The sequence below is a fragment of the Trifolium pratense genome, linkage group LG2 (assembly GCF_020283565.1).
Source record: "Trifolium pratense cultivar HEN17-A07 linkage group LG2, ARS_RC_1.1, whole genome shotgun sequence".
Classification (NCBI taxonomy): Eukaryota; Viridiplantae; Streptophyta; class Magnoliopsida; order Fabales; family Fabaceae; genus Trifolium; species Trifolium pratense.
Genome location: NC_060060.1, coordinates 5,059,014 through 5,073,390, shown reverse-complemented (window position 1 = coordinate 5,073,390; position 14,377 = coordinate 5,059,014). Strand labels below are relative to the sequence as shown.

Genomic DNA, 14,377 nt, shown 5'->3' with positions numbered 1-14,377 from the left:
CCTATTCAGACATTTTTTTTCTTTAATGGATCTATTCAGACATTTTTTTTAAGAGACCAATATGAAATAAAAAATATTTTTAAGGGATCATTTTACTAATTATAAGCCAAATTTTAATTACGACTGAGATTTTTTTTTTAAGGAGGGAGCCATAGTACAATGATTTAGGATGCGGAGGTAGACACAAAACGACTAGTCCAAAATAAATTTTAAGAGTAAGTGAGGTCAAACTCCAACTGTTTTAACAGACAAAGAGATACTTAAAATTTGAGTGTGAAATTTTTTTTCACCGCTAAAAAACTAAAAATTGTCTTTGCCAACAAAAGTTGTTTCAATGAGCAATAATTTGGATCATAACCCTCAATAGCAATTTGAATAAAACTTCCATTGTAAGTGTAATAATTTCGTTGATGGACAATTTATAGGTACTTCTCTCAACATTTTTTGAATCTTGAGGCTTGTTCGGATTCTAGTGAATCTTTTGACTCACCTCTCTTAAAATTTCTTGGTTCCTAAATAAAATTTTTGTGCAGTTCAAATGTGTACTTTTGAATGTGAATAATAGCACATTTTTATTACGTTCGAATTTATAGGAGTATTTCTTTTCTTTCATTTTCTATATACAAAAAATATATTTCTAAAATCATGTTTATTTGTTTTTCTGTCAAGTAAACTTAAGATTTCAAAAGTCATCCAAGGAACCAACAAACAATTATGATTCAGTTAGGCCCAATACTCATTTCTAAGATGGTATCAGAGTCTCTCCACGATTCGTTGGGCCACCTACCGTTTATATCCACGCACCAAGCCCAATAGTGCTGGGCGTGAGGGGGTGTGTTAAGAGTCCCACATCGGTTGAGAGATGGCCTGACTAAGTGTTTATATACTATAGGCAATCCTCACTTTACAAGCCGGTTTTGTAAGGATGAGTTAGACCCAATACTCATTTCTAAGACAAACAAGGAGTAAAATTACATTCAGTCCCGTTTCTAAGGTTTTGATGGCCTATGAGAGACTTTAAAATTTGGGCTAACTATTAAATAGTATAAAAAAATTCAATTGCTAATAAACATTGAATTTTTTATTTAATATATCAAAATAATTTTATGAGACAATTTTACAAAAAAAAGTCTTGATTATATTAAACTAGCATTAAAATAGCTGGTTTATAAGTGTGGTCCAATAATTATGATTATGAATTTATATATTGAAATTAAATGGTATTTACATGACATGGAAGTATATTTTGCTATTGGAAATCCATGACTACAATTAATATCTTTGATCAATTTGATTCTCAAACAATATTATATTTTTTATGTGCCATAAAAAAACAATTCTCCTAAGTTTCTGGGAGGTAGGAACATCAAAAGTAAAGGAAAAGCCTAACCAAAAATTAACAAACTGGAAATGCAAAAAAATTTCAGAAAAATTCTCTTCTTCATCCCACGTTTATTTTATTTCTCCTGAAATTTCAGTTTTTTCCATGAAAAAAAAAATTCGGAATGTAATTTCCAATTTTTTTTTGCCATTGAAAATGATATTTTACACTACAAAAAATTCGAAAACTATTTTCCAAACTTTTTATGAATGGGCAAAATTAAAATTTTAGGGAGAATAAAAGAAACAGTTTCAAAGTTTCATTAGGAGATTATAACAATGTGATTTTACTTTTATTCTCAACAATTATAACATTTTTTTTTAGTCCATATAAGTTTTTTTCCTCACTGATTTAATCATAGTAAGTTCAAAATTGTTAGTTTTACTTTTAGTCATTAACGCCCTCAATATAATTATGTGATGTGGCCCAATAAACTGACCTTAAAGACTAAAAATAACTAATTTTAAATTTATAAAATTGAATCCAAACAAAAAATTACAGAGACTAAAACAAAAAAATGTTATAATTACAATTATTAAAATCATATTTCAAGGAAAATCATAAGCTCCCAAACCATTTACAACTTTATCTTTCCAGCATCATTCATGAATTTAATTCATAATTAACAAGTTTTGAAGTGTATGAAGATCCCTTAATAACTTTATAATCCTTCCACTAACTCATATAATTAATCCTTAAGCAAACCATAAACATAGTCCTCAAATTCAACCAATTTCTTCAATACTTCTTCTTTGTCTTTCAAAACCTTCAACTCATTGCATGCAAGTATAGCTTCTTCAACGTACATGTGCCTAAAAGCAAGAATCTATAGTCCAAATTACTTCCACATGCATTCTTCCCTTAATTCTTTTTTGGCTTCGTGTGTCAAAAAAAAAAAAAAAACTTTTTTGGCTTTTGGTGCCACTTTGTTCAACTATTCCTCCAAATTTTTGAAGTGTTTGGATCTTTCTTTTATTGACATAATCTTTACCACCGTCTCGAATATGTTAATATAACCAACTTAATCTTTCTTTATTGATGTTCTTTGCTTGCTTTGATTAAATGCACATAAGAAAATAATGTACTTATCGTGTATTTGCAGTGACTAAAATCATATTTAAGTCCTGCATAATTCATAACTCAAATGGCAAAACAAGTGTTTTAATCAAATAGGTTTCTACAGTATCATTGTTAATTGGTATAGTTTGTCTTAAACCAAATTGAACCAAATATCACAACTAGGCCATACCTTGATCCAAATTACATAGAGTAGTGAGTTGTGTTTGAATAAACTTTTGCTAATTAAAAAGAAAATAAATTAGTTCGGTGTCTTTGTCAAAGGACATGTCATGTGGGTTGTAAGTTCTAACATGGATCTAATGTATGGTCCAATTCTAATAGCGCATAGCATATATTGGCAAGACATTCTCTTATGTGAAACTAGATATACTAATTTAGTAGACACTATGTTAAGAGGTACGCAATAGTGGCGAAGCCAAAATGCTTTGGGGGAGTGATGTGAATTAAATTGAGAAAAAGGGCAATATTTTTTTTTTTTTTTATAAGCAAAACTTGTATTAACAAGTAGTACAAGGAGTACTCAAAATCTTACAATACAACAAAAGGACCCTTAGAGTTTTTTAAGACACTCTAAAGGTTGTGTGAGCCAATCTGTAAACACAAAGTCACTATATCTACCCGAGCGACCTATAAACCAAAGCCAAGAAATGAATTTGATTTGGTCAATTAACTGATCAACATTAGGTACTCCTTCCCCCCTAAAAACAATATTATTCCTTAGCCTCCAAATACACCAAGTTGTAGCTAACCAAATCAAATGTCTTACCTTAGGACCCTTATTTGAATGAATTAAATTACCAAATGAAAGAAAATGTTTCCAACCTTCATCGTCATAATCTAACTGAATGTCTAGCCAATTAGAGATACTATTCCAAACTTGTTAATTTACCTATGTGATTATGGAGATTATTTCTTTGTAATGGGCCGGTGCTAAAAAAATTGAAAATTAAATATATTGGAACAAGATCAAAGTAGGCTGATATTCATTGAAAAAATAATATAGAATTAGCAACTATTTTTTATTGATAAAGACTCTATAGAGTTATGTAACGGAGATAAGAGAGATAGAATGAGAAACAGAGAGAATTTTTCACTTAACTATTAAAAATACATATTGACTAATTAAAATTTGAATTTTTACTACAGGAGCTATCTATATTTTGTTTCCATCACTTTCATTAAAATTACCTCCGATTGATAAAATATATGGGGAAGACTAAAATAAATTAATATAATAATTGGAATTTTTTTATAATTCAAATTTTAAACTTCTCATAAACTTTCGTTCAAACCTTTTTAGGGATGATAATTTATCAATGTGAGTGAAATCCGCACATGAATTTTAGCATTTGTGGTACAATGACAAAAAAAAGTTCTAGAATATGAACGAGGTCAAAGTATGTTAATATTAATTTAAAAACTAATATAAAATTTACAATGTTTTTTATTGATGCGTCCCTATAGAGTCATGGGAGATGGAGACGATAGAGAGAGCATGAGAGAGAGAGAGAGAGAGAGAGAGAGGGGAGAGGGAGAGAGAATCTCAGTGTTGAACGTGGAACGATGTAGTATTTCCCATCCCACTATGTCACATGCAACATTCTAAAAAATATATCGTATTTTCATACTCAAATAAATTAAATAAAATTAATCTCATAAACAATTAAATAAAAAAAAATATAGACATCCTTCTAAATAATATAAAATGAAAACAGACATAGACAAATAAATAATTATTGAAAAAAAATGAACATGATCAGCTTGAAGATGAATCAGTTATATATTTTAAATAAAGAGTCGGATGAGTTAATATTGGACAACAATCTTTGAGGAGATTTATTGCGATCAAAGAATCATGACATATTTTAATTTTATGAAAAACCACACTCCCAAAAAATCTTAAGACAACGAAAAATTAGAGCATGTTTTAATTCAAAAATCAAAACTCGGGACAAAATAGATTATGTATATATTTATTCGATAAATAGTGGAGTTTATAATTATTTTTATATTTATAGGGTCCTATATAGTCTTAGGGATATAGACGAGAAAAAGAATCTCCTAATAGTATAAAACAGGAAGCGAAAAAATACTTTTTATATCGTTCTATTCGTGTAACATCTTATGATTTTTTTTTGACACAACATCTTATGATCTTAAAACCACTATAACATGCAAAAAACTATCTCCATTTCATCATTTAAACCAAATTACTCAAATAATATTTTAAGGTAAACCCATAACCAACATACTAGTTAATTAGTTTGAAATTAAGGCAGTGAGATAAAAAATTCTTGTCAATTGGGGTGGAGAAAAGAAAATGGAACAAAAAACTAGCCACCCACGTGACTTTTTGTTATTTATTTCTTCTTTCTTTAAATATATTAATTAAAATAATAACATTTTAATACCCCTAAGTTTTTTTCTTTTTTAACTAAAATAAAAAATATTCATTCATATTAATTAATTCATTCTTTCAAATTTAAGATATATTTTTTAATTAGAGGGACAATATAAAATTTATATTCTAGCTACTGTAATCACATACTAATTAAATTGAAACAAAAATATGATGCATCATATCTTATCGCTTATTCTGACCATCAAACTTATCCTACTAACACATTATTATTTTAAAGGTTAAATATGATTTTGGTTCCTTTAGTTTTTCAGAATTTTTGTTTCAATTCCTGAATATTTTTTTCACACTTTTCAGTCCCTGAAGTTTTTTTCGTCAACACTTTTAGTCTCTACTTTTAATCAAACTATTGTATACTTTCACATTTTCGAATGATCTTTTATATTCATGTTTATAATATTATAAGAACATCTCTGATAAAATTTATTTATTTTTAACGTAAGATGAATTATTTATGTGCAAAAAACTTAAAAATTCATATTTAATTCATCCTTGGTTAAAAAAAATTTAAATTTTTGTAAAAGAGATTTATATAATGTACTAAACATGACCGCAAAAAATTTAAATTTTCGAATGATATGCACGAGTTGAATGAAAAGTATGGACTAAAAACCTTGACGAAAAAACTTCAGGTACTAAAAAGTGTGAAAAAAATCTTCAAGAACTAAAATGAAAATTATGAAAAACTATTTAACTCTTATTTTAATATACCTAACATTTTTCTATCCCCAAACTCGACCTCTATATAATACGTCTGCTAGTTGTTTCAAGTAACACTCACTAGATTGGTCTTGATTCTCAAGAAAATGGCTTTCAAATTCATTCTTCTTCTAGGCATTTTTCTTGTGGTGGCCACTAAGGTATACTCTTTATTCTATATTTCACTTTCTCATTAGTAGCACATATGTATCCATAAAGAAGTTGGTGAAAACAAAATTAATTTCTTTGATTATGATTTTTTTTAATAAATGATTAAGATTTTTTTTACTCGAACCTACTAAATATTTTTTTATTTAGTGTTTTATTTAACCTGAACATATAATACCTTTATTTTAATATAATATATATTGTTGTGCAGGTTTTTTCGTACGATGAAGATCTCAAAATACTGGTATGTCTTTCACATGTACAAAATTTGGCTTTCTATTTTTGTTTAATTGCCCTTAAAATTAACATCCTTACTAAAAAGTCATTTCTTAAATTATATAAAATCAACATTATAGAGAATTTGCTATGACCGAGACCAATATATAAGAAAATCAGCCACTAATTCGTTTAGTGATCGAATTAGCGACTAAATTTAATCAATTGTTAAACTGTTAGTCGCTAATGCATAGCGACCAAGTTTGTGACCAAATTGTAGTGACTGATTTAGAGACTGATTTTAGCGATGAATTTAGTGACCGATTCTATCAACCGATAGCGACAGATGTTAGCATTTTTCTTATTAGAAATATGGCATTCAATTTTGGTGCAGGTGAACCATGGAAACCCTTCAATTATTTCTCTTGCAGCAGCCAGAGCTTCTCCTAGGCTACCACCATTTTCCATGGGACCTCCTCGTCCGCCCAGAACACGTCCTCCTCAATCATCACCACCAGTCAAAGCACCTCCTTCTCCACCACCTCCTTGTCCAGCCCAAACACCTCCTCCTCAATCATTACCACCAGCCAAAGCACCTCCTTCACCACCCATAGCACCTCCTAATCAATCACCACCACCACCACCCATAGCACCAACTCCTCCACCAACTCAGCCCCCAGTGCCTCCACCAACTCAACCACCAGCACCAACCGTAGCACCTCCTAATCAATCACCACCACCAGCCATTGCACTAACTTCTCCACCAACTCAGCCCCTAGTGCCTCCACCAGCTCAACCACCAACACCAATAGTCAAATCATGGAAGGGTAAGTAAGTTTTAATTTTTGTCTTTCATGTGTAACATTTAGATTTAGAATTAGAAACTATGAACTAACATTGTAATGTTTTTTTATATAAATTTCAAATTATGAGTCGGTTTTTTTTTATATTCTATATATATATATATATATATATATATATATATATGGGGTTTTCTAACTTAGACCCTAGTTTGGTCTAAGTTAGCAAGGTACACCTTTTCAATTGGACCAAAATACCATTCTTTTAATTTTTGAAAGAATAGAGCAACAGGGGCATTTCTGTAATTTTACATAAAAAAAACATAACAACACGCGCCCCACCTTCTTAAACAATTAATAGACGTGGATCCAGTGTCGCGCGCGTACGGAAGGACCATGGTTACAGACCGTTGATTTCCATCAGACAGCCAAGATGTGATCTCATTAAGACTGTCTGATCAATCAGACAGCCCAGATCATCCTGATCTATCAGATCATCCTGTCTGCGCCACACTAGATTATAAGCTGGAGAGAGAAAATTTTGCTTTTGAAAAGGCAGCCACGTGTCAGCATATGAATGGGTCTGCGTGATTTTTTCCATTTTATACTTTAAACTCGATTATTTCGTCGTAAATTAATTTTTTATTTTTTATTTTTTATACCAAAATTCATAATTTTTTTTTCTCTACAAATAGAGACTTGGTTCGTTTGATTTGGACACAAAAAAAAAACGCAATTTTTCACTACCTTAATCTCATTTTATTGTTTACTAAATACGTTACTTGTGTGTTGTAAACTCAACCAACTCACTGAAACCATTATACCAGGAAAATAGTAGATAATATTCTGGAACTTTTGGTATATTTTATGAAATTTTTGGAGACCTGAAACTATTTTTAGTTAATTAAATGAGATAAAACGGTAATTAAAAACTAATGTTTGCTTCTGAAACCATTTAATTGGTAGAATGGTTGCACATAGTTGTATTCTGAAACCATTTTACTGGTAGAATGGTTTCAATGGGTAATTTATTAATTGTGTTTGCTTCTGAAACCATTTATCTGGTACAATGGTTTCAGAGAGTTGTAATCTGAAACCATTTTGCTGGTAGAATGGTTTCAGTAAGTTGATTATTAGTTATTTGCTTCTGAAACCATTTAGCTTGTAGAATGGTTGCACATAGTTGTATTCTGAAACCATTTTACTGGTAGAATGGTTTCAGTGAGTAATTTATTAATTGTGTTTGCTTCTGAAACCATTTATCTGGTACAATGGTTTCAGAGAGTTGTAATCTGAAACCATTTTGCTGGTAGAATGGTTTCAGTAAGTTGATTATTAGTTATTTGCTTCTGAAACCATTTAGCTTGTAGAATGGTTGCACATAGTTGTATTCTGAAACCATTTTACTGGTAGAATGGTTTCAGTGAGTAATTTATTAATTGTGTTTGCTTCTGAAACCATTTATCTGGTAGAATGGTTTCAGAGAGTTGTAATCTGAAACCATTTTGCTGGTAAAATGGTTTCAGTAAGTTGATTATTAGTTATTTGCTTCTGAAACCATTTAGCTTGTAGAATGGTTTCAGAGATTTGTACTCCGAAACCATTTTTCTGGTAGAATGGTTTCAGTGAGTTGATGTAAGGTAGTGAAAAATGAGATTAAGGTAGTGAAAAATTGGGTTTTTTTTTCTGTGTCCAAATCAAACGAACCAAGTCTCTATTTGTAGAGAAAAAAAAATTATGAATTTTGGTATAAAAAATAAAAAATAAAAAATTAATTTACGACGAAATAATCGAGTTTAAAGTAGTGAAAAATTGCGTTTTTTTTTCGGTGTCCAAATCAAACGAACCAAGTCTCTATTTGTAGAGAAAAAAAAATTATGAATTTTGGTATAAAAAATAAAAAATAAAAAATTAATTTACGACGAAATAATCGAGTTTAAATTATAAAATGGAAAAAAATCACGCAGACCCATTCATATGCTGACACGTGGCTGCCTTTTTCAAAAAGCTTTCTCTCTCCTCCCATCCTTCACACCACGCGCTCTTGTCGGCGCGTGTGATGCACGCGCGCTGATTTTGTCCACTAATAGCGTGACACGTGTCCTGGGGGGGGAAAAAGAAGTGGGGGGCGCGTGTAAAATTGCAGAAAATTACAGAAATGCCCCTGTTGCTCTATTCTTTCAAAAATTAAAAAAATGGGTATTTTTGTCCAACTCAAAAGGTGCACCTTGCTAACTTAGACCCAACTGGGTCTAAGTTAGCAGCCCCCTATATATATATATATATATATATATATATATATATATTATTTTTGATGTATTAGTTATATTTGTGTGTAAAATTATTATATTTATTTTATAAAAAATGGAATTGTCTATGGTACATTTAAAAATTTAATAGTTTTGGTATAATTGTTTTCTAAATAAATAATTTAACGATAATTTTTACGAATTAAAGAGCTATTTGTCGATTTTTGTATGTTAAGAAAGATCTTTTCATAAGAAAAAAAAATCATTTCATTATTTATATTCAATATTCAATGAAATATCTTTTCATAAGAAAAATCATTTTTCATAAGCATTATATATTTATATATTTTATGGTGAAATATATTCAATATTCACTATTATAAGTAATAAAAATTTATAAAAATAAACCCACTTGGGGTTGATCTAGTGGTGTTGGCTTATGTCCTTGGAGTATACTCCTCTTAAGGTCTCAGGTTCGATTCCCCTAGTGCCAATTTCGGTGGGCTAAGTCCATACAGAGCAAAAAACTCTAGCTTTAAATGGGCCCCCGTAAGTGGGCGGTGGGATTGGTCCCCTTGAATTAGTCGGTCCTAAAGTCGGATACCAAGTTTTCAAAAAAAAATTATAAAAATAAAAATAAAAAATTTAGTTTATTGATAATTTTGGCAAATGAAATTCCGTTATTATAATTTTTTAAATGATAAAAAATAGTTTTTTCAAAAGAAAAATAATTAAAATTTATTTTTTCTATAATTATTTTCTTAAACTCACACACCTTAAATATAAAATAGTGGTGAATTACAGCCAAAAGAAAGTTATATCTTAATGTTAAAGTTATATCTTAATGCACCAAAAGAAAGTTATATATCTTGAATTTGCATATATGTTGTGGTAGCATGTTAGTGAGGCATAATGGTTTTCTTTATGTTTTCTCTTGTAATCTGGCGTTGTCTACCTCAACAGATCTTATGATGAAGAGATGACTTGATTAATTCTGTTTATTAATACATATATGATATATCCAATTTAGGTTTGTTAAAAAAAGTGAGGATTAAATGGTTATTCTTTATCTTAGTGAGATGTGATGAAATTAATGATTATTGATACCTTGTATATTTATTTTGTACGCAGATTGTATCCCACTATGTGTTTATAGGTGCAAATTCCAGTTTATGAAGAAATCATGTATGACATCATGCATGATCTGTTGTGATCGTTGTAAATGTGTCCCTCCAGGATTTTATGGTAAAAGAAAAAAATGTGGCAAATGTTACACTGATATCTTTACTTACCGTGACAAATTAATAACGTGTCCATAGATACACATGCACCTAATATGTTTAAAATTCAAGCTTATGTAATAGTAATTATGCTTGATTTGCTATAAGGTTTAAAATTGCTGATTTATTAAATAATAACTCATTAATCAGCATTATATTATACAAGTTTATTACTAGTTCAACATAGTTTTTGTTGTCTATGTAATATGATATGTTTGAGTAAAAAAAATGTAATATGATGATCCTTGTGCTTCAAGTATTCAAGAATTATGAATTTATATATATTTTTTTTATGAATTTATATTGAAATTAAATGGTATTGACATGGAAATATATTTTATTCTTGGAAATTTATGACTACAATTAATATGATATGAATATGACCTTGATCATCTACCAAAAAAGAATGACTTTGATAAAAAAAAAATCTATATTACAACTTAGAAACGGGAAAGCCACTAGGTTTGATCTAGTGGTAAGAGATTTGGGTAGTACGCTATAGGTTTTAAGTTCGATTTCCAGTCATCGTACATAAAAAAAAACCTTAGAAATTGGAAACATTAAAAGTAAAGGAAATCCAAGCCCAAAATTAACAATGGAATTATAATAAGTTTCATAAGTGTATAAAAGTGTATAAAATTGTGATGGAATCCTGATTTATTGTAACTTATGAAAGTCTCTTTAAAAAGTTTAAATATGATTTTAGCTCATGCAATTATAACTCTTAGAATGCAATTATAACTCTTAGAATTAAGATTTGGGTTTAATTCAACCTATAAAATCGACTTGTAAGATGACAACTGTTCTCACTTATATAAACACATATTTAGGTCATCTCACAATCGATGTGAGATTTCTTAACACTAACAATTTTTTTGTTATAGTTTATGTAAGTCTTTCCATTTGGATTCAACTCTCTAAATTTTAAAATTGTTATATTCAGTCATTGACCACTTTAGGGACTAAAACAAAAAAAATGTAACAATTACAACACCACCATCCCACTTATCCATCTGTGAAATTTCTCGCCACTAGAGTACTTAACTTCAGGTCATCTCACAATCGATGTGAGACTTCTTGACACTAACAATTTTTTTTGTTATAGTTATGTAAGTCTTTTCGTTTGGATTCAACTCTCTAAATTTTAAAATTGTTATATTCAGTCATTGACGACTTTAGGGACTAAAACAAAAAAATGTGACAACTACAGCAACACCATCTCACTTATCCATCTTAAAGGTGAAATTTCTTGCCACTAGACTACTTAACAAAAAAAAAAAACAAAAACTACATAAAAATTTTGTAATTAAACTCATCTGCTTTGCCTATTCCCAATTAAACTACTGAACTCGGTCTCTATGACCGCTGCCTGGTGCAGCAATGATCAATTCTGCTCAATGTGAACAAAGCTAGGGGTATGTTAGGATTTAGTATCGGATGAAGTGGGTATGAATTATGATCCTAACTTTTACAATTGAATTACTTTATTTTGGCCTAAGATCCGTTTTACATATTGTTGCTATGTTACTCAACTTGTGCTGAAAAAAATCAAGCAGTGTGTGTTGCTATTATAGAGAAACTATCAGTATATTGGTTGAGTTTAACTATGCTAGTGAGAGATTGTGATGGATGAATATAATTGCCACTATAGGTTATAGCATATTTTTCTTATAGAAAACCAACTAAAATATAAGTCAGAACTTGAAACCAGTTGCAACTTACTCTTGACTGTGAAAATAATCCAAACTCTGCAATACGTTAGTAGCCGAGTTACTGAAGTCATTAATAACCTCCAAAAATAATTGAATGAGTAGATGTTTGTGCATAAAAGGTTGAATTAGGGAGCACACTGAAGTATAATTCAACCTTAGTTAGGCAAAGTTTGGTTAGTGGCTAGTTTGTTAAGTACTAACTTGTTTAGCCGGTTAACTTGTGTAATAAGTTAATAACTTTAGTCATTCATATTTTATTCAAATGGTACAACTCTAATTAAGAACTCATGATGAATCTCATAATTAACCAACATATTGTTAAGAACAAGTTGCTTCAACAAGCAATCATCCATACAAGTTTGTCGCAATCGTCCATACAAGTTATCACCATATACCATTCATCTTGAACTGCGTAGAACTCATAAAAAATGCACTTTTGAACTTACTGAATCTCTACAAATTACCTCATTTAGCTTGAAAGGAAAACGACTTGGGATGAAATGAGCTTTGATGTCACATGCATACGGAATCTATTTTAGTTAGTTTGGATTCTGTTATTAACTGTCACATGGCAGTTACAACAGAATTCTGTTATAAATATTTCTATCCATCTATAAACTACACAGAATTTCATTCAATCTAATTCTCACACTCTACCATCTCTCTTAACTTTCCTTTCCTTTATCTCATTTTCTCATCTTCATCAAAATGTCATCACTCATCATCACCAAGCATGAATGAATTCTCCTACTGCATCCCCTACTTTCTCATTTCCCGCTCCTCTTCCACTTCGACCGCAACTGATGTCTATCTACAAGGCCAAAGTTTCTGTCAAACTAAACGAGGAAAATTTCTTGATATGGCGTCTACTAGTGGAACCTGTAATCAAAGGTTACGGGATTCATATGTTCTTGACTGATTCTGCAATCTGTCACAATGCAGGCTCCAATAACGATGGTGTCCAAGAAAGGGATCAGATCCTCCTTTATTGGATTCTCTCCACTCTATCAGAATCCATGCTCAAACGAGTAATTGGATGCACAAATTCAAAGCAGTTATGGGAGAAACTCCATACCTTCTTTAAGACTCGAGCACGCGCCAAGGTGAGAAAATATCAATCTGAATTAAAGAACATCAAGAAGAAAGACACAGAATCAATCTCAGAATAAATAATATGAGGCCTTCAGATCCAATGTCAATGCCGCCTCATTCGCCTCATCCTCAACCACAGCCACCACAATATCCACAACCTCCTCTTCCTCCAAGCTACTCATCTGCTTCGCGCTATTGAAGAATCCTTGAAAACCGCTTTACGCGCGTCTTAGTTTTTTGAATACTTGATTTTCAACATGCAATTTGCATCCATCAAAGTAAATTCAAATGTTCAAGTTCTTCATAAAATTCTTCTACAAATTTATGAGTCATCTCTCTATATGGATTCATTGATATAAAACAAAGAATAGTTGCTTTCATTTATAAAACATTAAAGAAAATAATGTACTTTTATTGCAATAATCTTAATAACTCAGATTGGTTTCGACAATATCTATGTTGTATTAGTTTGTCTTCACCAAATTGAACTAAATGATCACAACCACCTTAACTAGGCCATACCTTGATCCAAATAGAGCCATTAGTTAGGTATCTTTAATTTGTCAAAGAACATGTCATATGTTCTAACATGGATCTAAATCTATTGTATGGTACCAATTCTAATATTAATAGCATAGTATATAGATTGGTGGCAAACACATACTCTTATAACAAACTAGATATACTCTCTCTCTAACCATTATTATAACCGCATATTTATTATATCTCTAATGAACACTCTAATACCTCTAGAATTTGTTGGATAACATATCTACTAGATTCAATCATTTAATAACATGTCATTTTTTTTATTAAATTTATTTGTTTTAAAATGAATATAAAATTTGATGGAAAAAATTATGAAAGTAGTACCTTACAAAATTTTAAGTACTAAAGAACATATTTGTTTTTTTTTTCCTTTTCGTCACCGGTATCCGGCCTATTGAACCGCCTAATTTGATTCGAAAGTTAGTTCTGACATCAAGTAGTTTCAGTCCTCTTCCAATCGCAGTTGCAGGTGATCGAACCGTGACCCTTCCTACCAAGTTCAACGCTAATCACCTCTAGACCAACTAACATATTTGTTAGATATTGTGATATCTTTCGGCTCCTTAAAGTGTCCGCAATTGCATGTAGCTAGAAGTTGGAGGCACCTAAGCAATTTCTTCTTGTACTTTAATTTGTACATTACATTATTCATTTAATGTACCTAATATATTTTTCTCTCCCAAACTTGACCTCTATATAAGACATGGTCTAGTAGTTGCTTGAAGTAACACT

General features: G+C 30.4%; 1 protein-coding gene across 1 annotated transcript; it reads left to right on the top strand.

Moving 5' to 3' along the window:
- The first annotated feature begins 5,686 nt into the window (after positions 1-5,686).
- LOC123904020 (vegetative cell wall protein gp1-like) lies at positions 5,687-6,798 on the top strand. Its single transcript, XM_045953720.1, has 3 exons — positions 5,687-5,740; positions 5,959-5,991; positions 6,358-6,798. Exons 1-3 carry the CDS (start codon positions 5,687-5,689, stop codon positions 6,796-6,798), a joined length of 528 nt encoding a protein of 175 aa, XP_045809676.1.
- The last annotated feature ends 7,579 nt before the right edge of the window (positions 6,799-14,377 follow it).